We start from the raw sequence: 26,093 nt of genomic DNA on the forward strand, positions 1-26,093 counted from the left end.
TATTCTCATTGCAAATTCAAAGTGAAAGAATGACTAAAAACTATTTGAGTATCCTCAAATAAGGAAAGTGGTAGTCAGATATCTTTTTGTTTTGTTTTTAATTTATATATATTTATTTATTCCCTTTTGTTGCCCTTGTTGTTTTATTGTTGTTGTTATTGATGTCGTTGCTGTTGGATAGGACAGAGAGAAATGGAGAGGGGGGAGTCTGGCGGTAGCGCAGCAGGTTAAGTGCACGTGGCGCCAAGGGCAAGGACTGCTATAACAATCTGTTCGAGCCCCCGGCTCCCCACTGCAGGGGAGTCGCTTCACAGGCGGTGAAGCAGGTCTGCAGGTGTCTGTCTTTCTCTCCCCCTCTCTGTTTTTTCCTCCTCTCTCCATTTCTCTCTGTCCTATCCAACAATAACGACATGAATAACAACAATTTAAAAAAACGGGCAACAAAAAGGAAAATATAAAAATTTTTTTTAAATGGAGAGAGGAGGGTAAGACAGAGAGGGGGAGAGAAAGATAGGCACCTGCAGACCTGCTGTGAAGCGACTCCCCTGGATGGGGAGCCAGGGGCTCGAACCGGGATCCTCACACCTGTACTTGCACTTTGCGCACCCTATGCTTAACCCGCTGCACTACCACCCGACTCCCGTCAAATGTGTTTTGTTGTGTGGGAGAGATAGCATAATGGTTATGCAAAGAGACTGTCATGCCTGAGGCTCCAAAGTCCCAGGTTCAATCCCACACCACCATAAGCCAGAGCTGAGCAGTGCTCTGGTACAAATAAAAAAAAAAAAAAGTGTTGCTGCTGTTGTCATTGCTTGCATTCTGGGTTATTGCTGGGGCTTGCTGCCAGCACTAGGAATCCACTGCTCCTGGAGGCCTTTTTTTTTTTTTTCATTTTATTGGATAGGACAGAGAGAAATGGAAAGAGGAGGGGGACCCGGAAGGGGGAGAGAAAGACAGACACCTGCAGACCTGCTTCACCCTTGTGAAACATTCCCCCTGCATGTGGGGAGCTGGGGACTCGAACCCAAGTCCTTGTACTTAACCAGGTATACCAGTGCCCAGGCTCCCCCATATGTCTTTCTCTAGTTCTTTTTTTTAATATTTATGTATTTATTCCCTTTTTGTTGCCCTTGTTGTTTTTTATTGTTGTCATCGTCGCTGGATAGGACAGAGAGAAATGGAGAGGGGAGGGGAAGACAGAGAGGAGAGAAAGACAGACACCTGCAGACCTGCTTCACCACCTGTGAAGCGATTCCCCTGCAGGTGGGGAACCGGGGGCTCGAACCGGGATCCTTACGCCGGTCCTTGTGCTTTGTGCCACCTGCGCCTAACCCGCTGCGCTACCGCCCGACTCCCCTTTTCTAGTTCTTAGTCACTCAGTGACTATAGTGGGTACTGCAGAGCTTAAAGAAACACCAGACCTCAAGTCACTGTGCTCCAGGCTCTCGTTCACTGTATTGTGGCATCAGTCTAGCCTAGGAAACTCAGACTCCTTTCGTCTGCAGGTGGGATGGAGACAGCAGTGAACGTCGAAGGTAAGATCAGGAAGAAAGATCAGTGCAGGTTTCCTCAAGGGCAGGTATGGTGGATCTGTAGCCTCTGTAGCCTGTCAGTCACTCTGAACTTGCTTTAGTGGGATTTTCCTTGGCAGTTTAAGCTTTTTTCTTTCTTTTTTTTTTTCACTCACCAGGTTTTTTGTTTGTTGGTTGGTTTTTTGCTTCCAGGGTTATCACTGAGACTTGGTGTCAGCACTACAAATCCACTGCTCTTGGTGGCCAATTTTTTTTATTAGATAGGATGGAGAGAAATTGAGAGGGGAGAGGGAGAGGGGGAGGGGGAGGGAGCGGGAGAGGGGCTGGGTGGTGGCGCACCTGGTTAAGCGCACGCACGTTAGAGTACAAGGACCTGGGTTCAGCCCCCAGTCCCCACCTGCAGGGGGAAAGCTTTACAAGTGGTGAAGCAGGGCTGCAGGTGTCTCTCTGTCTCTCCCTGTCTATCACCACCTTCCCTCTCGATTTCTGGCTGTCTCTATCCAGTAAATAAATATAATAAAATATTTTTTAATTCCTTTTTAAAAAGTTGACTGACTGTAAAACCAATTTTAAAGAGCGAGAGAAAGAGACAGAGGGAGAGGGAGATACCTGCATACCTGCTTCACCACTTGTGGAGCGTCTCCCCTGCAGGTGGGGAGCCAGGGGCTCAATTTCTGTGCAGGTCCTTGCGCTCAGGACTCTGTGCGCTCCACCAGGTGCGCAACCCCCTGGCCTCCTCCCACCAGGGTTCTCTCTAGGGCTTAAAGCCGACATGATTCCGCTTCATAGTAAACGACACAGCAACAGAAGGAGAGAAACAGGAGATCACTGCTCCACTGTTCTTGGATCTTCTTCCTACAGGTGGGAACCAGGGCTTTTTAACCTGAGCCTTAGCAGCTGGTGCGGTGAGCCTGACACCCAGCCCCCAACCATTTGAATTTATGAATCCTTCTGCAGTTAAGACTCATTCATTTAAAAGTGTTCATACTTCAGTTTCAAAGTAGAATTTGCCAAATAAAGCTCAAGATACAGCACTCACTACTTCAAATATCAGTTTTAAAAAAATAATAAAGTGGCTGGGGCGGGGGGAGCAGGCAGGGGTGCATCTGGTTAAGCACGCAGGGGTGCATCTGGTTAAGCATCTGGATTCGAGCCCCCGGCTCCCCACCTGCAGGGAGGAAGCAGGAGGGCTGCAGGTGTCTCTCTGTGTCTCTCTCCTAGCCAATAAAATGGGGGAAATGGCTGCCAGGTGCAGTGGATTCATAGTGCCGGCACCATAGAGTCCCAGCGATAATCCTAGAGGCCAAAATTAATTAATTAACAAGTAAATAAGTGCAATTGTTACACACTTTTCTTTCCTGGGGGGAGGATCAGTTTTCTAGAGATCCTGAAATTCATCTATACTAGATTCTACTTGATCTTTGGTGGGTTTTTCATTTTTCTCCCAGAATATCTTAAAATTGGGTTTCTTAACTACATTTAAATTTTTTGATTTTAGTAGTTAAAATGGTAAATTTTATTGTACATATTTTTGTACGAGAGAGAGGAAGAGGCCATCTACATGTCTGTTTCTGTATGGGAATAGCCTGTATTTGAAAGATGAGTTCTGAGAAATCTCATGCTATCTTTAGGCCAGTGAGCCTTAGACAGTCAAAAAGCCACTGGTTTCCTTAACTACATTTTTTAAAGAATGAAGAGGCAGAGTTAAAACTCATTTTATAAAGAAATAGCCAGATGTTGCCAAAAAAAAAAAAAAAGGAAGAAATAATAATCAAGATCTATAGCTTTAAGAAATTCTAATTTATGGGTATTTTCCTTATATATAGTTATTTCTGGTTTACTTGGAACTTTTTCTGGGCTCCTGCCCTGACTCATTGTGGTAGCAGTTTTATTTGCTCTTGAGTTAATCTTTTTATTATTATTGATGTGGTTTGTATTTTTCTGTTCTTTTGTTTCATTGTGTGAGTATAAGCCACACTAAAGGCTTTTCACAAATGAAGTCACAAACCTTAGAAAGTACTACAGTAGCAACCAAAGCAAAAATTGATGCGGTTTAACCAAAACCCGTTAGCCAAGCAACACCTCTCTACTCCAAAAGTAAAAACAAAACAAAAAGAAGAAAAAGCAAGAATAGACAATTATGAACATCAACCGTCAACTATTAATTCTAGAGATAGTGGGAAGAGAAAGGAAAGGAGAAAAGAGAGATAAGGAGGGAGGGAGGGAGGAAGGGAGGGAGGGAGAGACAGAGAAAAGTATACTGAGTCAGACTTCTTCCACAAGATAATTCACAAACGGGTGCAAGTGAATACTGAAAAAAAAAAAAAAAGAAAAGAAAAGCAGCAGCTAACGGAAAGAGATTTTTTTTAGATCCGCTAGGAGGAAAGAAAAAGAAAAGGGGGGTGGGGTGGGGAGAGAAGCAAGATCCTCCCACAATGGGTAGCACACCCAATCACTTATCATAGAAAAAGCAACAACAGCTCATCTTGGTCAACCTGGAGAGGAGGGAAAAGAGACAAGTGCAAATAATAATAATAATAATATAGAATAAAAAAAAGAAAAACCCTAGCAAGCAGTCTGCAGATTTAACCACTCCAGATTGGCTGCACACAGTCTTATCCCCTTCCTAAACCGAGCAAAACCAATCAATTCCAAGAAGCAACTATCAAACAAGCTCAACGGCTAGAGGGAAGCAAGACAGGTAATCTAACCCAGGTAAGACTAAAGTCCTCATTGGTCAGGTATTCTGTCACTCAGAACTCCAGCCCCCTTCAAAAAAAAAAAAATGCCTTTGCTTGGGGAAATATCCCTCCCTCCTTTGGAGGACAGACCTGCTGACCCAGGAATCTTGAAGAAATGAGCTTCACAAGAGTGCTACCACAAGTAGGAGAGTTGGTCCTGTGGCTGGGGGGTGCAGAGCAAAATAGCAAAACTGGACTCCCAGCCAAATCCCTGTTTCCTTTGTCCCTTTCGACCTCTGACTGCCCGCCCGAGGATGAATTATAGGGCTCCTTGACCCACCCCTGCCCTCCTCCACCACTGGCCCAGATCGTACCCTCACCCGAACTTCACAGATTGAAAGGATTGAAAGCAGCCTCCTTGCAGAGCTCACGCCTGGTGGTGTCTCCTAGTCACCATCTTGGCTCCTCTGCACTAAATGAAGTGACAGATTGTAAGTAATGGTCTTCCCATTCAAAATATGAGTTCATAGGACTCCTGGTGTCAAATTTTAAAAGTGTAAGGATGCCTTTAGAGAAATGATGGTATGATTTAGTTGAGTTTTGCTGTGAGCTGATAGCTCTGAGGGACGGAGACAGGCCCATTTCCTTAGTAGTTTCAAGTCACTGCTGAGTGAAGAGCCAAATGAAAGACTTCACGTTTGTTTTTTTGGTGTCTGCACTAATACCTGAGAGGCAACTTTATGCTGGTTTGTCAGCCCACAAAAACAAGTCAAGAAGAATTTTACGGAGTGATGACAAGAAAATGCACGACGAACTTAAAGAGATTGAGATGCTAAGGATTTATTTTCTGAGTGTCATCCTAGACTGGATGCCCAGGGTTCGTGCACGTGTCCCGCAGAGTCCTTACGCTAGACGGGACGGTACAAGTCACCATTCTCCTCTAACTTTTGGAATAATTTTAAGCTGCGGAGTCCAGATTCTCGTTCTCCGTTTTTCCACAAGATGATGAGATGGTCAGCAGAGCAAGTCACTAGTCCATGGTCTTCAAAGTATAAAAACATCTGTGAAGAAAATAAAAGCTACTGAATATAAGAAATTCAAGGAACAGTGAAGAGATAGTAGCGTAGCACATGGGATACAAGACCTCTTTGTGTCTGAAGTGTAACTACTTACTATCTCCTGTGAGAAAGTGTGTGTTCACACCTTGGTAATCACAAGTATGAGGCCAATATCTGCTATTTTTAGATGTTCCCTTTATGGTCACTTTTTCTGGGGAAGCATAATAGCTTTACAGAACTGCTCTTGTCACAGCTGAACAGTCACACATCTCCCCAGGATAAGTGTCCAGCGGTCTCTCTCTCCAGAAAGCCCTCTTCCTCTGCCATAGAAGACTAGCATTTGGCTAATACTGCCCCAATATGTTAATTTTTGCCAAGTCCATGAAGTCACAGAGTATCTTCATATTTTACCACAATCAAATTCTTTTAATTTTGGCTTTTAAGGCATTTTCTTTTTTTTTCTTTTTTGTCCAGTTCTGCATACCTGCTTCACTTAATCACTTGTACTTGCTTCATTACTTATGCACAAGTGGCTACAGATAAAAATGTCTGAGTTCCCTATTTCCATATTCTCCCCCAAAAGCACGAGTTTCACCAGGCTTATCTACAGAAGGGGATATCAGCCCACAAGCACTTACTGAGTGCTGTCGATCTGACTGCTGTCCTCAAACTTCTTATTCAGGCGAAGGGCGGGGCAGGAGCTTTTATTCATTTGTGTAAAACAAATCACAGTGAGGGCCAGGAGGCAGGGCACTGGGTTGAGCGCACATAGCACTAGGCTCAAGCACCTGCGTGAAGATCCTGGTTCAAGCCCCAGGTTCCCCACCAGTAGGGGAGAGTAGTGAAGCAGGGCTGCAGGTGTCTCTCTTTCTGTCTCCCTCTCTCCTTCCCCCATCCTCTCCCAATTTCTCTCTGTCCTTCCCAATAAAATGGACACAGTAGGCACCAGGAGCAGTAAATTTGCAGTGTTGGCACTGAGCCCTAATGATAGGCCTGGAGGCAAAAAAAAAAAAAAAAGGAAAGTCATAGCTAAAATAATAATGTTACCGATGACTATTACAGGTGCTAAGCGATGTAATACACGCTGTGACTTGCCCTAGGAAAACAGGAGATCAAGTTTTCAGGGAGAGTTTCAAAAAGATGCAGCTGTCTACATCAAGAGAAGTTCGTGCCCAGTGCAGAAATATGCTGGTAATAAGGAGAGAAACGGAGTGAGAGCTGGTGTGAGAGGGAGATCAGTGAAGCGCTGCTCAGAGAGTGGAATGGAGAATGAGAAGAGTAGCAAAGAAAGACCGTGGAAGCTGGTCTCTGAATTCACTTTGGCATTTCCGAGGGTCACAAGACAAGTCAGACAGGAAGGAGTGGCATCAGTCTGGGAGCAAAGCTGAAGAGATGGAGAGGGCTGGAGCACGCAGGAGACACCCGCTCAGAGGGCAAGTGTGAAAACAATGAAAAGTGTAAAACACAGCCCAGATTTTTCTCAATAGGATGAAGATACTTAAAAAACAAAAACAAGCAAAAAAAAAAAAAAAAAAAGCTTAAGTATCAATACTTTCACACAAGGAAATTAGAAAGCCTAGCACCACTGTGTTATAACAAGCATGCCTCTGCGACTATCTCCCCCACCAACACCACCACTTTTTAAAAGATGCCTTCTTATGAGCGACAGAGACCAGCACTGCTCAGTTCTGGCACTTAGTGGTCCTGGAGAACAGACCAGCATGCTCCAGCTACCTGCCAGCAATTTCTAATGAAGCAAAAGAACTTGGCTTTCGCATTTTGAAAATAAAGGTCCAAATTCCTTAGCCTATATTTTACTTGATTTATTGTTATTTTATCGTCTCTTATTTGACTTTTGCCTCTTGGCTTATTGCTGAGGCTTAGTGCTGGCACTATGCATCCACCCCTCCCCACGGCCATGTTGTTTTCCCTTTTCTAATTTTTATTAGAAAAGACGGACACAAACTGAGAGGGGAAGGGAGATAGAGGGAAAGAGAGACACCTGTAGATGTGCTTCTCTGCTTGTGAAGCCACCTCCTGCAGGTGGGGCGCGGAGGCTCAAACCTGGGCGCCAGTGCTTGGCATTAAGTGTGCTTAACCAGGTGCACTGCCACCTGGCCCCTGGACTCCTTAGCCTTGTGGGCCGTTCCCAGCCTGACCCAGGCCTAGTTTCCCAGGCTTGATCTCCTGCCAGTGTCTGTTCCCAGGAACCCAGTGCCTCAACCTATGCAATCTGCTCCTCTGGTCCTTCCCACCAGGTAACTGAAGCCAGCATCAGAGTCTAAGGTAACAAGACTCAGGCCATCTCAAGCCCCATATTCTCACCTTCCACTGATTATTTCCCCAACTTTTATACCAGAAATAAAAGAAATGCTCCACTGTCAGCGTGGTGCTGCTACCCCCAGGCACAAGAGTGCATTAAGGTGGAAAGTGGAGAGACAGAGACAGAGAGAGAGAGAGAGAGAGAGAGAGACCATGGAAGGCACCAGTGGTGTACGGCATCGCTGATACCACATTACAGTGCTAACCATTCCAAAAATCTGCATGTTGACTGAACTTGCTGCTTTATTGCAGGCAACGGTGTGTGAGTGAAATACAGGCGTATTTGGACTGCCATGAGATCTAAATATATACAAATCTTACAGTCCCCAACTACTATTTTCATATTTGCACTGAAGTGGATATTCCTGTCCACAGGGAGTTAAGGTCCCTGGAATTCCCTTCTGTGAGGCTTTTTTCTACTTTGACATGGCGCACGGGAATGAACTCCGGGCGCCAAGTTTTTCATTTCAGTAGAGGAAGAGAGAGACAGGAAGGAGCCGAGGGAAGAGAGGAGGTTCTGAGAGACGGCCCAGCACCGGGGCTGCCCGCGGGGCACTTACCTGCAGGAAGCCCTGGGACACGGCGAGGCAGGCCCGGGCCAGGGGAGCGGCAGGCCTCGGCTCTGCTTGTCTGACTCTGTGATGCGACCACAGTCCCGAGTGCAGCTTCTACTAACATTGTGTCCTGTCAGTCATCTCTCCACCTCACAGGCGGTGGTGGCTAACTAAGCCCGTTACTTAGTTATTTATGTATTTATTTATTATTTTCTCTTTTTTTTTGTTGCTCTTGTTTTTCTTTTTCTTTTTTTATTTTTTTTAAAATTTAAAAAAAATATTTATTTATTCCCTTTTGTTGCCCTTGTTGTTTTATTGTTGTAGTTATTATTATTGTTGTCGTCGTTGTTGGATAGGACAGAGAGAAATGGAGAGAGGAGGGGAAGACAGAGAGGGGGAGAGAAAGACAGACACCTGCAGACCTGCTTCACCGCCTGTGAAGTGGCTCCCCTGCAGGTGGGGAGCCGGGGGCTCGAACCGGGATCCTTGAGCTGGTCCTTGCGCTTTGTGCCACGTGCGCTTAACCTGTCGCGCTACCGCCCGACTCCCTATTTCTTTATTTTTCAGAAGCAGCATATCCCCTGCTTTCCCACACGTCTCTGTATAGGCAGATTCTAACTGCGGGTGCCATGGACTCACTTTAGTTCATGTTTAGTTAATGTTCACGCTTAGCAGAAACCTGTGTGTGAGAGGTGCATGTGGAGGTGAAGCTGCTGGCAGCCAGTGAGCTGAGTGGGGATTCCCCGGGCACTGGTGTGCCCGTCGGAGACAGTACCTCCACAGAGGACGAGTGTCCGATCAAATCGCCGATGAGCTCCAGTGCACACGAGATGGCATTTTCTGGTTGTTTCTTAACGGGCTGGCAGGCTTGTTTGTTCACTCTTCCAAATCCCCACATGTTAAAAAATCCTAGAGAAACAATCATTTCAGTCACTTCCAAAACTTACTCTGCTCACAATATGACAGCTGAAAAAAAGAGAAACTTTAAATGCAAAGATTTTCTGCCCTTATGTTAGTCAAGGGGCTGAGGACATAGATCCTCTACTCACACCCTTTGGTGAGGGGGTATTAACTGACAGTACAATGTTTAGATCAGAGGGAGCCCGGGAGGTGGCGCACCTGGTAAAGTGCACACACACTACAGTGCACAGGGACCTGGGTTCAAGCCCCTGGCCCCCACCTGCAGGGGGAAAGCTTCACAAGTGGTGAAGCTGGTCTGAAGATGTCTCTCTGCCTCTCTCCTCTAAATTTCTGGCTCTACCCATTAATAATTTTTTTTAGTTTTTAAAAAGTCTTTTATCAGGCAGCAGAATTACAGAAAATATAAGTGAGTCATCAGCAAATCAGATTACCAGAAATTAAGTATCCTTTGAAAATAAAATGCTAGTTGATTTTAATGAAAATAAACATGTAGTTTTACAGTAAAGTAATATCAAGGTGTGAATATTAGATTCTAATTATCAGACACTTCATACACCCTTCTTGTGCCTATTTCAAGCACAGTGGGAATATATATATTCCTTGAAGTTACACACAGCTGATGTTTACATGAGAGAGAAAGGAGGGTGGGGTAATAACGTGATGGTTATGCAGAAAGACTTTTCATGCCTGAGGCTCCAAAGTTCCAGGTTCAATACCCCATAAGAATAGCTGAGCAGTGGTCTGGTAAAAAGGAAGGAAAGAAGACACAGAGAGAGAGAGAGAGAGAGAGAGAGACTGTTGCTTTGAAAAAAGATAAGCACCTGTTGGTACGGGTTCAGCTGCAAGCTGCTGTTTTTCTCGCAACTCCCAAATGCGAACACTGCCATCTTCTGAGCATGAGACTAACTGCCTGTCAGAAGACAAAGTCAGAGGGCAAATGAGAAACTGGCCTGCGAGATACCTCGGCCAGGAGAGGGCGAGAGAGGGCGAGCTCACGGGCCTGAGGCTTACAGTTTGATCCTTGGTGCCCCAGTGGGGTTCTGACATCTCTCTTTCATGGGAACTTTATCCAGTGTGAAATGAGGGTTTGTGTGTTTTTTTAATTTGCAATTATATAAGAAAAAAAAAGGTGAGATCTTCTCTTAAAAACAAAACAACAACAAAACCCCACATATGACCACCGCAGGCCAACGCTGAATCTGTAGTGAAATCAGTAGAACCTCAGCTGCTTTTAGTCAGCGTGGGGCAGGAGCAAATTACATGGCTTTACCATGCCAAGCAGAAGCAGCCGTAAGGAAGGGAAAACATTATACTATACTGTGTTGGCAAGAGTGCTACAATTATCTCCATTTAAACTCTAACTCTCTCTCTCTCTCTCTGATAAAGAATATGAATTACACTTTCACAGTAACCTGAATGGTCCCCCCTCTCCTTTATTCTCAGAGGTCTGCTCATTCTCAAGGTACCCTATATGGGGGGAAAAAAAGATTCCCTTCATATACTTTCATTCCACATGGGGCTAGGTAGTGGCACGCCTGGTTCAGCGACACATTACAGTACTCAAGGACCCGGGTTCAAACCCCCTGATCCCTGTCGGCAGGGGAAAGGTTTCATGAGTGGTGAAGCAGGGTTGCAGGTGTCTCTTATCTCTCCCCCCTCTCTACCTCCTCCTCCCTCTCAATTTCTCTGTCTCTATTCAATAATAAATAAATAAATAAATAAATAAATACCTTACAACATAATAACCAAATTTAGCCAGAAAGGAAAGCCTATATTTAGTGGTTTCAAACAACAGGGAGACTACTTTCTGGCTATAAACAAATACCAACCAGGAGCTGAGTCTATAAAAATATATATATATATCTCGCAAAGTAAGTGCCCAAAAGATGTGACCTTCTTAAATAAGCAGATTTCAAGCTATCTCGTCTTATAATAAAATCTGATATAATGCAGTTGAACCTTCTTTTAAAATTCTAAAGATTCTGTGATATACTACAACAAACTTTTCTGCTAGAGACAGTCATAGGGGCAGTCTCCATTTTCAAAAGGGCACAGCTGGCCAAACCACAGAGCCAGGTAGCACTGGCACTTGAGAAAGGATGCCGGTCCTCAGGGCTGTGACTTTCTCCTACCTGTTGCTGGAGGTCTTACCTGTTCGGGAGCTTGGCGACGTGCAGGATACTGGAGTCATGCGCAGTTTTCTGGCAGGCAATCACACGCTTCGTTTGAAGGTTATACACATATAAGCCCCTTCCAACTGCAGCAAACACATTCTGGGGGGTGGGAGGCGGATTCAGAAATGGGCGTGAAATTAGGACTTAACCACTACCTTCTGCCGTAGATTTCTAGCCCTGAAGTGCTAATCAGAAAGTAGCTATAACCTTCCCTATTCCTAGCTTTCAGTCCTGATGGTGGCAGTGCCCTCTGAGGTCGAAAGCTATCAAGGAAAGTTCAGAGTGTCTATGAAGTTGGACACAACCACTAACACAGAGAAGTCTCTACATGATAGCCCTTGGCATCCTTCTCCCTCACTGAACTCTAAACTGGAGGCAGGAGTCTGTACTCTGGAGCTGCGGCAGAAGCTATTGAGGCCTCACCTAGGTCTCCACTCACGTGACACTCTATGGGTGCCTGGGGGAACGTTTCAGTTTCTTTTGCTTGAGAACTGTGAGCAGAAGTATGTGCACTGCACATTTTCAGACATCAGAAGGTAGAGCAAGGATAGGGTAAGACACAGATGGCAGTAGGACTATCATCTTTTCCTTTCTTTTTGTAATACTATCATCTTGAGATCCTCTGAAGTTGTTGCACAATCGTTTTTTTATTTTATATTATTTATTTTCCCTTTTGTTGCCCTTGTTGTTTTTATTGTTGTAGTAGTTATTGTTGTTGTTGTTGATGTCATCATTGTTAGATAGGACAGAGAGAAATGGAGAGAGGAGGGGAAGACAGAGAGGGGGAGAGAAAGACAGACACACCTGCAGACCTGCTTCTCTGCTTGTGAAGTGACCCCCCCCCCGCAGGTGGGGAGCCGGGGGCTCGAACCAGGATCCTTACGCCGGTCCTTGCGCTTTGTGCCACCTGTGCTTAACCCGCTGCGCTACCTCCTGACTCCCTACACAATCGTTTTTAAATGGATTGTCACAACTTTCTTTTACTACAGCCACTTTCATCTTCTGAAAGTACTTTCATCAAGCTTTTCTTCGCCTCAGTAAAGCAGGAAAAGCAAGCCAGTGCTGCCTCCATTTTCCAGATGAGCACGTCCAGATATGAGCACCAAGCAAGCCGTACAGAGAGACATGCAGGAGCTACTGGTCTCCTGGTCGTGCCATTTCTGCTTCTCTGTGCCTGCTTCCTGCCATACCTCACTTCTGAGATCATTTCACAAGTCACTAGGCTGAAATATTTGTCTCAGAGTCATTCTTTTATTCTTATTATCATCGTCATCATCGTTATCATCATTGTTGTTATTATTACTGTGATTATTTAGATAGTGACAGAAATGCAGAGAAAGTAAAAGAGACCACGACACCAAAGCCACCTTCAATGTAGTGGGGCCTGGACTCGAATCTGGGCTATGCACAAGGGCCAGCAACACGGGATCACTCTTATTCAGCAGGTACCCCTCAAGTGGACTTTTCAAAAATCCCTACATGTGGCCTCCCTGATTTCATCAAAGAACCCCTTTCTTATGGCTCTGAAGGCTGTAAATTCAGCTCAGGCCTCATGATCTGAATGGAAGCATGCCCCTAAAGACTATAAATCTGGAATGATCCCTTTAGTGCTCAGAATGGGTACATTTAATAATGCAAGCTGAGGGCCAGCGGTAAGGGAAATAAACGACAAACAGTGAACTAAACTGCTCAAAAATACAGAGCCCTGTGGATAGATAGCATTTAATGGAAAGAGACTCCACAAACTCTCCTTCTACAGGCTAGGAAGTTTGTTTGCCGACGTTAAGTGACTTGTGTAAGATCATAAAGTCATGGACACAGAGAAGCAGCGAGGCCTTGGGCAGCCTTTAGTCGACAGAATCAGACTATCAACCACCTGTCGTCAAGAATGAATGAATGATCCCTAACGGACAAAAAGAGCTTTCTACAAAGGATGGGGAGTCAGGGTAAGCTGTGTAATGCTTCATGAAGTGTTCACGGCAGTTAATAACCACCAACCAAAGTTCCTAAGGTCAAATAAATTGCAAAATGAAAAAACTTTGTAAGCACCAATTTTTACAGAAGTGAAAAAGTATCAAATATATATATAATTTGAGGAGCCAAGACTATGAAGATCTAGTATTTATCTTCTATGAGGTTCTATTATTTTTCTATTTTCTTAGATTGAGTTTTCCCAAAATAGTAAGAATATAAAGAAACCTAACTTTGTGAATTAATGTCCTTTATCCTATCCCTATCCTGCTTGTTGTTTTCAAAGTAAAACAACTGCAAAGAAAAAACTTAATTATACCCTCCCAAATCCAGAATGCTACTACTAAAAATTAAAATATAAAAGGCATATGATAGAATATGAAACAAAATGTAGGCTATGGGGGGGGGGGTTCAGATAGCATAATGGTTACGCAAAAAGACTCTCCTGCCTGAGACTCTGAGGCCCAGGTTCAATCCCCCAGCACCACCATTAGCCAGAGCTGAGCAGTGCTCTGGTAAAAAGAAAGGAAGGAAGGAAGAAAGGAAGAAAGAAAGAAAGAGAGAGAAAAAGAGAGAAAGAGAGAGAGAAAGAGTAAGATAAATTACAGAAGAGGCGTTCAGATCAGAGCCAACATTCAGTTAACTCTTTAGTGCCAATTTCTTACTGCAAAAGGAGTTTCAAAAGCACAAAAAGAGGAAGAGGATGAAATCAGTAACTCTCACAATCACCTGCCCCAGAAGAAAAAAAAAATGTCATTACTGAAAAGTTAGTGTCTTCTACCATTCTAGGAAATGCACAGGAATCTTCAAAAGCAGTTTTTTCCCAAAGTGTTTGTTTTTATCAGAGCACTGCTCAGCTCTGGCTTGTGGTGATGTGGGAGAATTGAACCTGGGACTTTGGAGCCTCAGGCATGAGAGTCTTTTTGCCATTATGCTGGCTACCCTCCTCAGCCAAAGTATCTCTTAAAGTTCCCTGGATAGACAGCCTCACCAATGTGTCCTGGAGCTCTGATTCCCCAGAGCCGCATCTCACTACGGAGAGAGAGAGGCAGACTGGGAGTATGGGATCGACCTGTCAACGCCCATGTGCAGCGGGGAAGCAGTTACAGAAGCCAGACCTTCCACCTTCTGCATCCCACAGTGACCCTGGGTCCATACTCCCAGAGGGATAAAGAATAGGAAAGCTATCAGGGGAGGGGAGGGGATACGGAGTTCTGGTGGTGGGAATTGTGTGGAGTTGTACCCCTCTTATCCTATGGTTTTGCCAGTGTTTCCTTTTTATAAATAAATTAATATATATATGGGATTATTTGACCCAACTCCAAATTGCAATAGACCTTTTTAAATGTCATCATTCAGTCATATCTTCATCTCAAGGATGTAGATTATAACACTTTGACAATGCACGCGGATATAATCTTTAGAGAAAAAAAAAGATTCATAACATTTCCAAGCATAATCTTAACATAGGAACTGTCATTTTTCTATAACCCATCATTAAAATAAGTATTAAATTAGAAACTGGGTTTTATTTTAAAAGAAAAGTTTACAGATATTTTCTAGATTTTTTTTTTTTTACCTCTTCATCCCATGTGAAATGATGGATGGCAGTGTCATTTGGTTTCTGACAGAGTTTTATTTCTGGTTGGGTGTCCAGCTGTGGAGACGGGTCCCAGAAATTGCGTTCACAGGCCTGCATGGTCCAGTCCAAGCTGTCCCAGATGATCAGTTCCCCAACATGGGAGCCAGTTACAAAACTCAAATCTAGGAAGAGTACATGCATGCACTGGTTTCATTATTGATCATCTTACCCAGGTAAAAGGCAAAAAACAGATGGACTGTCGGGGGGAGGGGATCAGACTGTGGCACTCCTGGTTAAGTGCACGTATCACAGTGCGCAAGGACCCAGGTTCAAGTCCCCAGTCCCCCCCTGCAAGGGGAAAGCTTCACGAGTGGTGAAGCAGGGCTGCAGGTATCTCTCTGTCTCTCTCCCTCTCTATCTTCCCCTTCCCTCTCAGTTTCTCTCTGTCTCTACCCAAAAATAAAGAAATTTTAAAAATAAATTAAAAGTAAATCAATCAATAAAAATAAATAAATGGCCTGTTCCGGTGTGATACTCTGCGGAGTCACATCACGTATAGCAGGGAAGTGCAGAAACGCATGGCGTGGCTGACAGGTCTAGATACTAGGGCACGGACATGTCCTCAAATGTCACTGGACCACATGTCCATCTGTGATTTCTGTTTTGGTTTTAATTTTTTTATATTTATTTATTTATTTTTCCCTTTTGTTGCCCTTGTTGTTTAACATTGTTGTGGTTACTGATGTTGTTGTTGTTGGATAGGACAGAGAGAAATGGAGAGAGGAGGGGAAGACAGCAAGGGGGAGAGAAAGACAGACACCTGCAGACCTGCTTCACCGCCTGTGAAGTGACTCCCCAGCAGGTGGGGAGCCGGGGGCTCGAACTAGGATCCTTACGTTGGTCCTTACGCTTTGCGCCACGTGCATTTAACCCGCTGCGCCACCACCCGGCTCCCCATCTGTGATTTCTTAATGTGCTTTTGGGTGTACTATGTGTCATATAATTATATGGTTATGGTGTTCAGAAAGTAAAAATTACTGAGGATTGTCATTAAGATTGTGTGTGTGTGTGTGTGTGTGTGTGTGTGTATGTGTGTGTGTGTGTGTGTGATTATTGCTTATTAGTTTGTTTTATCTCTTCATGTTTCTTCCCTTCCCTTGAGAAGCTGACAAATAAATACCTGAAGAAAGCTTTCTTGGTTAAAAAGCTGTAAATGTGTTTCTCTCCTTATCACACGATGAAAGAAGTGCTGCGGAATGAGGCTGCGTGATGAACACCCTGCACCTCCCCTGAGGAGCCCTGGCTGCCCATGGTACCAATGCTCCCCTCTAGTGCCCGAGAGCTCGGCATGACTATAGTACAATGAGTCAAAATATTGTTCTGCCTACTTTTCTTTCTTTTTTTTTTCCTTCTCCCTTCCTCCCTTATCTTCCCTCCCTTCCTTCCTTCCTTCCTTCCTTCCTTCCTTCCTTCCTTCCTTCCTTCCTTCCTTCCTTCCTTCCTTCCTTCTTCAGCAACTCCGAATCCTGAAGTCCATGACCCAGTGTCAGAGGGTCTTCCCCAATAAAAGCTTGTTTTTTGTGCTCCCACCCACGGATAAAAGAAACAGCCCCCGAAGGAAAATAAAGTTCCCAGCCACTGCTACTCCTATCACTGCAGAAACTGGAGTCCTTTGAAAAGCCTGCAGGTGTGCAAGGTGAGGGCTGCTAGGGGAGGGGGTTTCAGAAATGGGAAGAATGACCTGGACTGAGAGGTCATAAATGGCGATAACTGTGCTTGATGTGAGTGTCCTCCGCCCCTCCTTTTTACACAAAGTATTTCTCAAAAAGAACCCACCCGGGTCCCAGGTGTCAGACCAGGGGTCCAACCCATTCCTCCCACCATGTCATATTCATGGCATCTTCTCAGGATGAAGCCACCCTGTCTTTCTGCCTGATCATGAAGCAGGGGCTACCTCACAGAGCGACGTGTCATCTGATTTGAAGGTCACTCACTTAATCCCAAGAGCCGACGTCCTTCCTGCCTTGCCCTTTGGCGCCAGGCTCACCCAATGAGAGATACCCGGCTGCCTCAGTCACAAAGCTCAGTAAAGCTCCTGCCGAGTGTGAAAATCTGCACCCACAGCAGGGGCAGCTATGACCATGTTCTGCAGGCCCTCACCGTCATCTTCACCTTGAGAGTTTCCACTCACAGCTATGATTGGCTTGAATCCTGTTTGCTTTACCGTAAGCCTGTGACTCGTGTGCGATGTTAGACCTGATGCGCAAAAGGAACGGCCAGGACCATTCGCCAAAAATGCTGAAATGCGGGGCCAAGCAGTGGCACACCTGGTTTAGCGCACATGTTATAACACGCAAGGACCCAGGTTCAAGCCCCCCGGTCCCCACCTGCCAAGGTAAAGCTTTACAAGTGGTGAAGCAGCGCTGCAGGTGTCTGTCTCTCTCCCTCTCTGTCTCTTATTAGCCTCTCAATTTCAACTCTCTATCCAATAAATAAAGATAATAATTAAAAAAAAAAGTTGAAATGCTACTAAGCATCAGTAGTTATAACCTACAAGAGTCATCCCACAACCAAACGGTACCTGAGCTAATCACGCTCTTCTCTGCCTCCACTCCGTTCTTCTCCTTGTGCCTAAATCTGACACCTATCAGTCAGTGACACTGGCTCAGTTGTGCTGACTTAAACCTCAGCTTTCTAAGACTACCAGTCCCTCCTCGCTTACAATATTATTTTACTCATAGAAGCTCTGGCCTCCTAGACAAAGATAAAACTGAAGTTCAGAGCAGGCCGACAATCACAAAATCGTATACAGAACATACACGTACAGAATGACCTTACCGTCTATGTTGACCAGTGAGAGGATATTATCCCGGTGCTCAAGCAGACGCTTGACCTCTATGATCTCCCATTCCAGGGATCCTTCCACGGGTGCTACCAACCTGAAAATGACTGACAGACATAGTTAAACATATTTTCAATAGTCTACCAGGCTGTAAGGCAACAGGGGCTTAGTTCTGTGCCATTCTCACCACGAAAGCTCTGTGCCCCAGCTCCGCAATGGCCAGTAGTAACTACCACAGTTCTCCTAAGGTCTTAAGAGGTAGGTTGGCTACTTTTTATTTTTTCTTTTCTTTTTTTTTTTTTTTACAAGTTCAAGTGTTCAATTCTCTATATTCCCCATCCAAGGAATGTCTGTTGTCTTTTGTTTTCCTTCTTGCCTTCACTGAGCATGCATCATACCTTCTAGTTCCATCCATTTGTGTCCCAAAAGACACAATATTGAAAAGACATGATTTTACTAAAATAGTCAAAGAAGACAGAATTCTACTTTTTGCTAAAAAGAAAAAAAAATTATTAAATAAACACCTAAAATATTGAAAGATATCTCTAAAGAGAACATCATCCGTACTATTTGAAAATATTTATTTCAAGTGTTTGATGTGTTTAGTGTCTAAAAAAAGATCTCCAAAATGGCCAGGTGAGTTTGTCCTAAAGACTTTCCTCCTTTATTGACTCTTCTGACCGCCACAAAGTCCCCGTACTCTTTTGGGGTTCCTCACGTCCAAGTAGCTTTATTAATGGCCCACAGCTCTGAGGCATCATCATCACCAGCTGTTCTCACTCAGGTGCTTAGACCAGCAAGCAATGCCACAAAATAAGCTATGGGTTTATGGCGAACTCAGTGAAGACTTCAGCATCTTGCTTTTATGTATTTATTTATTTATTTTTACCTTTTCTTGATACCTAAGCATCTACCATGAATTTTTTTTTCTTCTTTTTTTAAATTTATTTCACAGGACAGACAGAAATTGACAGAACAGGAGAGACAGACAGACAGATACCTGCAGACCTCTTTCACCGCTTGTGAAGTGTACCCCTGCATTGGGGAGGTGGGGCTCAACCCGGATCCTTCCGCATGGTGATGCATGTGCTTAGCCGGGGGACCCGCTGCCTGGCCCCTCTACCATTAATGTTTAGATTATCTGAAATTATTCCAAATCACTTTTTCATGCTACACAGCTGTTTTGTTGTTGTTGTGTTTGTCTGTTGATTTTTGTATAAAGTCATACGGAGAAAGGGAAGAGAGAGAGAGAGAGAGAGAGAGAGAGAGAGAGGGAGACCTGCAGCACAACTTCACCACCTATACAGACCCTGCTCCCTGCAGGTGGGGAGACATGGTTGTTTTGATTACACCGGAGAATCAATGTGTTGCTTTACTCACTGGATTTTAACAAATAGGTTTTTAACAAAATCTTTGAAAGTTATTTTCATGAGAAAGAGAGAGTGGAAAGGCACTAATCAGCTCTGGCCTAAGGTGGTTTGGGGGACTAAACCTGAGACCTCTGGGGTGCCAGGCATGTAGACCTGTACACTCCCAATTCCACACTGTCTCCTTAGCACACGCGTGTCGTTTAAACTGGTACAAACTCTGACTTAATCAATACAGAAGCCTAAAATGCAGTCAACTAGAGTGATTCTAGCAGTATTTACCAAGGGTCTACTATATGCCGAGAACTTCAGTGTCAGGCGTGAATAAGGTCCAGGCACTACCCTGGAATACAGTTCCGAGTAGGAGTGTAACTTGCCAACAAGCTCATAACCAGTGTGTGAAGTCACCGTGTGCAGTGAGGTAGCGCTCACAGACGGGAGACCTGGAAAGCAGGACGGTCTCGGCAATCACTCCTTTCTCAGCGGCAGCTAATTCCCAGAGCCCCTTCCTCTTTATCTAACTTTCTGCTGGAAGAGAGAGCATGCTACATTTCCATGTGTTTGTGGACAGTATTCTGCCAAACGACAAATCCCGCCAAGTAATTTAATCTTGACAGTCTTTCCTGTTCAAACGGCAGTTATCAAAGGAAGGTCTTTCTGTCCCACCAAGAAAATGGGCTCTAGGGGCTGGGAGTTAGTTCTGCAGGGAGGGTGCATGCCTCCCCCTTAGCACAGTCCCAGTACCACGTGAAAACAGTACAGGTGGAGAAACAGGGTTATGAGGTCTCGCCCTCGTTCACTGTTACTCCTCTCTATCTGAAAAAAATGTCAGCCTATGGGAGTATGAATCTGCCTGCCAATGTCTATGCCCAGCGGAGAGGCAATGACAGAAGCCAGAACTCCCACCTTCTGCTCCCCATAAAGAATTTGGGTCCAGACTCCCAGAGGGATAAGGAATAGGGAAGCTTCCAGTGGAGGGGATGGGACAGGGAATTCTGGTTATGGGAACTGCGTGCAATTGTAACCCTCTTATCCTACAATCTTGTCAATCATTAAATCAATTAAAAACATATACGTCAGCCTAGAAGTAGTGGGATCCCATGAGCCTGATAGCCGAGTACACCACAGGCACCATTTTAAGCCTCAGTCAGGTTTAAGAGAATTCTGGATCTAGGTCCCAGCCAGTGCTGTGTCAGCAACTTTTATACCCACAGCAGGAGGGATGGGGATTGGGGGCTGGGGGAGGGGAGGGGGCTCCATTCTGGCTTCAGCAGGCAAAAACCCTGCCGTTCACGCCTTAGTGAATTCCCCCAGATGATCTTTCTACAACTCAGGTGTGTGTGTGTGTGTGTGTGTGTGTGTGTGTGTGTGTGTGTGTGTGTGTGTCTAAGTATATGAGTGCAGGCCAGTAAGGCAGAGGACTGTGACTTCCCCTGTAGCATTCAGAGTAATTGGAAGTTGGTCTGCCAGGAAGCGAAGCCTGGGGCAGGAGTATCTTCTCTTAATAAAAAAATCGAATTTGTTTTTATAAAAAAAAAATAGGCACACAAATCTAGTTTAAAAACAACAAACAAACAAAGGAATAGCACTTACTCAGTTCTCTGCCAACTGCTGCCACAACACAGTTCTTAGGTATTTCAATCAGAGCACTGATGCCTTCAGAAATATATAAAACAGAGGTCAAATTACTGTCTTCCTCAATTACATATATAGTTTTTGTTTTATGTCACACCATTCTCTATAAAGGCTGTCACAACAATGAAGCACATACACTTCCTTGCTTGTTAAACATGGACAACTATTTTCTGTATTTCTTTTTCTTTTTCCTTTTTTTTTTTTTTTTTTGCCAAAACAGTGCTCATCTCTGGCTTATGGTGTGGTACAGGGGATTGAATCTGAGACTTTGGAGCCTCTGACATGGAAATCTTTTTTTTTTATTGTAATTATTGTCCTTGTTATTGATGCCGTCGTTGTTAGGACAGAGAGAAATGGAGAGAGGAGGGGAAGACAGAGAGGGGGAGAGAAAGACAGACACCTGCAGACCTGCTTCACTGCCTGTGAAGCGACTCCCCTGCAGGTGGGGAGCCAGGGGCTGGAACCGGGATCCTTACGCCGGTCCTTGTGCTTTGTGCCATGTGCGCTTAACCAGCTGCGCTACCGCCCGACCCCCATGGAAATCTCTTGATTTAACCATGATGCTATCTCCCCAGCCCTGGAAAGTGATTTTCTGAAAAAGGTGAGAACTCTGGAAGGCATCCCCGATATAACAGGCTCTTGAGGTGCCTATCAATCCTGGCACATCAGGACCTGGATTTGCTACTCACCTGTGTCGGAAAGGTGACTGGTTTTGCACAGGAGGTCCAAGTTTCGGTTCCACACACACAGGTCATTCCCACCAGAAAGCCAGACGTCTAGTCTCTGAAGAACAGTTAGACACTGCGAAATTCATATGAAATGTACAGTTTAGAAATCCAAGCATTCACTGGTTTTAAAATATGTCCACATATTTTAATGAATATTACTTTATTAGTGGCTTAATAATGATCGACAAGATTGTGGGATAAGAGGGGTACAATTCCAAACAGCCCACACCACCAGAGTTCCATATCCCCTCTCCTCCATTGGAAGGGCCCTAGTCTTTATCCCTCTGGGAGCATGAATATGACTTTTATTAAAAGAGAGACTGACCAAAGAAGCACTACACCATTTTTTTTTGCAGTTCCACGGCTTGAACTGAGGCTCTCAGACATTCTACCACAGAAACCCACAAGGTCTTTGATAATTCTCTCTGTTCTTTTCTTTTTTTAAAGATAGAAAAACAGAGGAGCAGACAGAGTGGAAGAGACCACAGCGCCAACGCTTCCTTCAGTGTGGGATAGGCTGGGCCAGGTGACACACCAGTAATAAAACAAATTTTTAAAAATTAAAATAAATTTAATTAAGAAAAATAAAATAATACACCCACAGTGCTAACTGCCAGTTGAATGGAAACAACACAGACTCGAACCAGGGAAATAGATCATAACTGGGGAAGCATGTGTGATATTTCAGGAAGCTCTTAATTAAAACAATTCAAGACAATTCACCAACAATAACATACAAACACTGATCAAGGAAAACTAGTAGATCTTCATGAATGAGCTAAGAACTTCACAGAGAGAATTCCGAAAGGAAATGTTGGAAATCAAAGCAAGCCTCGACAGCATAGAAGCCTATGAGAGGGGCCTTACATCCGGAGTCAACCAACTTGACGACTGAGTAACAGGCTGGAGGACAAAACCACCACACTCTCAGAGAGCAGAGCCGCTGAAGAAAAAAAAAGATTTATGAGAACTGAAGCAGCTCTACAGAAAATAGAAGACTTCACCAGGAGGGAAATATTTTAAAGTCACTGGGATATCTGAGGAGGAGGAGAAAAGTGAGAGGAGCAGAGAGCGTATGCCAAGACATTATTGCAAAAACACTTTCCTCATCTGGGCAACGCTCAAAGTCATGGGCTCTCAGGAATATAACTAAAATAGGCCTACTAGCTATCTACAAAACAGAGACCCCCTCAACTCTTCATCTGAACTATTCCAGCCTTTAGGTTCATGATTAGTCAACAATTTGTTTGGCTCTATATGTTAACTTTTTTTTAGCCCTGACCAGGTTCCAGATGCTAACATGATGCCAACCGGACTTCCCAGGACAGACAACCCCATCAATGTGTCCTGGAGCCCTGCTTCCCCAGACCCCTGCCCCACTAGGGAGAGAGAGAGGCAGGCTGGGAGTATGGATCCACCTGTCAACGCCCATGTTCAGCGGGGAAGCAATTACAGAAGCCAGACCTTCCACCTTCTGCATCCCACAGTGACCCTGGGTCCATGCTCCCAGAGGGATAAAGAATAGGAAAGCTGTCAGGGGAGGGGATGGGATACAGAGTTCTGGTGGTGGGAACTGTGTGGAATTGTACCCCTCTTATCCTATGGTTTTTGTCAGTGTTTCCATTTTATAAATAAAATTTAAAAAAAAAGAAAAAGCTGTACTGAAGCCAAAACTACTCAACCCCAAGTAGGCAACACCAAGAAAGTTAACAGCTACACCATCCAAAAGCAAGGACAAGGAAGCAGTATTTCAGGCCGCAAGAGAAAAAGGAAGAAGCTGACATGCAGGACAGAGCTATCGGCCTCTCACCAGATCTCCCAACACAAACCTGACAAGCAAGGAGAGAATGGAATGACATTTTTTAGTCTTAAAAGACAAGAACTGCCAGCCATGGATGAACTACCCTGCCAAATAATCCTTTAAGTATGAAGGAGAAGCCAAAAGCTTCCCAGACTGAAGGAATTCACCAACAACTCTACCTTGCAAGAACTACTGAAAAGAATCCTGCAGGAAAAGATGGGAAAGGACTTTAACTCCGAGGGAGGGCATCGGAGGTAAAGTATCAATGGTAACTCAAACAAAAGCAATGAAAGGGACAGACACATAGGGAAAAGAGAAGGCAGCAAAGATAGTATGACCAATGTTGGTGGACCAAGGCCAACTACCGAAGACCCAGACACCAGGGCATAGAGCTGTTTACTCTTCCTCTATCTTAATCTTGATCTCACTTGTGTTGTAAGAACAGAATGAAAAGTGCTGGGTGAGAGGCAGCCGGAAGAAAGGATTGAATACAGGATAACTCCACATGAAGGTGGAACTCAGGAGACAATTAGGAAGGGAGAAGACAGGAAGAAGCCTGGACTGGGGTGTTGGGGTGGGGTACTACACCAAAGCAAAGAACTCTGGGAAAGCAGAGGAATAGGGGTCTGGGGCTAGAGCTGGTTTGGAGTCCCCAGTGGGGAAGGAGGGCAAGAGTATATACCAGACACCTGCTATACACAACTGAGAAACCACGCGCATGTATGAACACAGGTGTTGTGATTCATTACCCTAATAAAAATAAAAATAAAAATCAAAGACATCTTCTAGAAGTGGAGCCATTGAATCAAGTCATGTAATCTCTCTTCTCCCTCCTCCTCCCCTCTCCTCTTCTCCCTCCCTCCCCCTCCCCCTCCTCCTCTTCTTCTTCTTATCATTTGTAGTGCCAAACTCTTCCAGGATGACCGTATCAATTTATACTCTCAGCAGCAATAAAAGTATCAACTTTACCATTTTGTTAATACTGACCCTTTTTAAAAAAAAAAAACTAGTTCAAAAAATATATAAATAAATAATAGTACTTCTTCTGTTTACCAGGAATCTGGATTCCTTTGACACATTTTTCTGTCCTGGAACAACGAAGCAGTGAAGCAATGAGTGAAATGCTATGTTTACCAATCATCTTTATGTGAAATGGGACTAAATACAATTAGCAAACTGATGTGCATCGTGGCAAACGCACTTAAAAAAATTTTTTTTAATATTTATTTATTTTCCCTTTTATAGCCCACTGTTTTTTACTGTTGTTGTAGTTATTACTGATGTCATCATTGTTGGATAGGACAGAGAGAAATGGACAGAGAAAGGGAAGGCAGAGAGGGGGAGAGAAAGATAAGACACCTGCAGACCTGCTTCACCGCCTGTGAAGCGACTCCCCTGCAGGTGGGGAGCCAGGGGCTCAAACCGGGATCCTTCTGTCAGTCCTTGTGCTTTGAGCCACATGTGCTTAACCTGCTGCGCTACCGCTTGACTCCTGGCAAAAGCACTTTAAACGTATTTGGGGCTGGAGAAATAGCTGATTTTGTTAGAGGGTCAGCTTATAGGCCTGAGGCCACAGCCATCACGGGCTCAACCCCCAGCACCATCTTAAACCAGAGCTGAGCAGGGCTCTAGTCTCAGTGTCTCTCTCTTTCTCTCTCTCTCTCTGGTTCTTTCTTATAAAAAATAAACAAATGTATTTTTTTAAAGACTTGCTTTTTAAAAAGGCATTTTCACCACACAGAAACAGGATGCTTTGGAGTTTATAAGACAATCCAGGAAAGGAGTTTCTTCCAAACATACTAAGTTTTTTCTTCCTCCCTACGCTTTCAAGTCATCACTTTCATTTGAATCACGCTGACATTTGGTCAGCTTTTCCAGATAGCTAGGTTATTACTTTTTTCCTTGCACTTAATTTTTATTGAGGGGATAAATGCTTCACAGCACAATTGTAAACAGGTTATTTTTAAAACAATTTTTGAATTTACAATCTGAAGAGAACATAGGGCTTTCATCATGTCATTATTTAATGATCTCTTCAAAAGAAGTCCACTGGAAAACACTAAGCAGAACTGGCTGTGCGGCCGCCAAGTCAAAGACTCTGGGGTGCGGGAGGGTTCAGGTCCTGGAACAGGAAGGCAGAGGAGGACCTAGCGGGGGGCTGAATTGTTATGTGAAAAACTGGGAAATGTCACGCATGTACAAACTACTGTAATTTACTGTTGACTGTAAACTATTCATCCCCAATAAACAAAAAAATTTTTTTTAAAAGAAGTCCACTGTTAAACAGGATACAAACATACAGTAAATAATACTTCTGCCCCCAGAACTTTACTAAATTTGCAACTGGCAAATTATACTAGCATGAGATACCAGATACTCTGTCTTTTAAGCCAAATGAAATAAAGATCACACCTCTCTCTCTCTCTCTCTCTCTCTCTCTCTCTCTCTCTTTTAAGGCCACTCTCTTTAAAGCAAATGAACAATTACCTCATTCTACTAGAGTCTTTCCTCCAACTAGTGAATGGTTTCACTCATATGTGAAATCTAGTGAAGTGACACACATGAACTTGCAAAACCAGACAAACCGTTTCTGAGACTTGGTGAGAATTCTGGTGGTTCTTTTTGGGAGGTAAGGGGATGAGGACTCGGAACTTGGGTGGTGGGCGTGATGTGGAAGCATACACTGCAGTAAGGCAGTTCTGTTACCCACTATTAATCATAATTTTTTTTTAAAAAGAGGGAAAAAAGTGGCACTTTCTGGAAACAACAAACATTTAAAGCACCTTCTTCTGTCGTAACCAGAGTTTCATAAAAGTTTGTTTCTTCAACAGGAGCCAGAGTAATAAGTCCCCAAATGATATTTAATACAGTCGCATTCAATTAGCCATTAAATATCTCGCTTCAGAAGTAAGTAATTAAGGTATC

General features: G+C 44.1%; 1 protein-coding gene across 2 annotated transcripts in view; it reads right to left on the reverse strand.

Moving 5' to 3' along the window:
* Positions 1-5,032: 5,032 nt before the first annotated feature.
* WDR41 (WD repeat domain 41) overlaps positions 5,033-26,093 on the reverse strand; it is a 41,763-nt gene continuing 20,702 nt past the window's right edge. For both annotated transcript variants that reach the window (XM_060201075.1, XM_007519003.3), the window contains exons 6-13: positions 21,329-21,440; positions 20,598-20,660; positions 17,634-17,744; positions 14,793-14,977; positions 11,220-11,341; positions 9,890-9,978; positions 8,923-9,056; positions 5,033-5,274 (exon numbers count right to left, since the gene is read on the reverse strand). In XM_060201075.1, the coding sequence (XP_060057058.1) occupies positions 5,122-5,274; positions 8,923-9,056; positions 9,890-9,978; positions 11,220-11,341; positions 14,793-14,977; positions 17,634-17,744; positions 20,598-20,660; positions 21,329-21,440 (969 nt within the window). In that variant the 3' untranslated portion in view covers positions 5,033-5,121. The remainder of the gene's footprint in view (positions 5,275-8,922; positions 9,057-9,889; positions 9,979-11,219; positions 11,342-14,792; positions 14,978-17,633; positions 17,745-20,597; positions 20,661-21,328; positions 21,441-26,093) is intronic.

This window comes from Erinaceus europaeus, chromosome 11 (genome assembly GCF_950295315.1).
Source record: "Erinaceus europaeus chromosome 11, mEriEur2.1, whole genome shotgun sequence".
NCBI classification, from domain to species: domain Eukaryota; kingdom Metazoa; phylum Chordata; class Mammalia; order Eulipotyphla; family Erinaceidae; genus Erinaceus; species Erinaceus europaeus.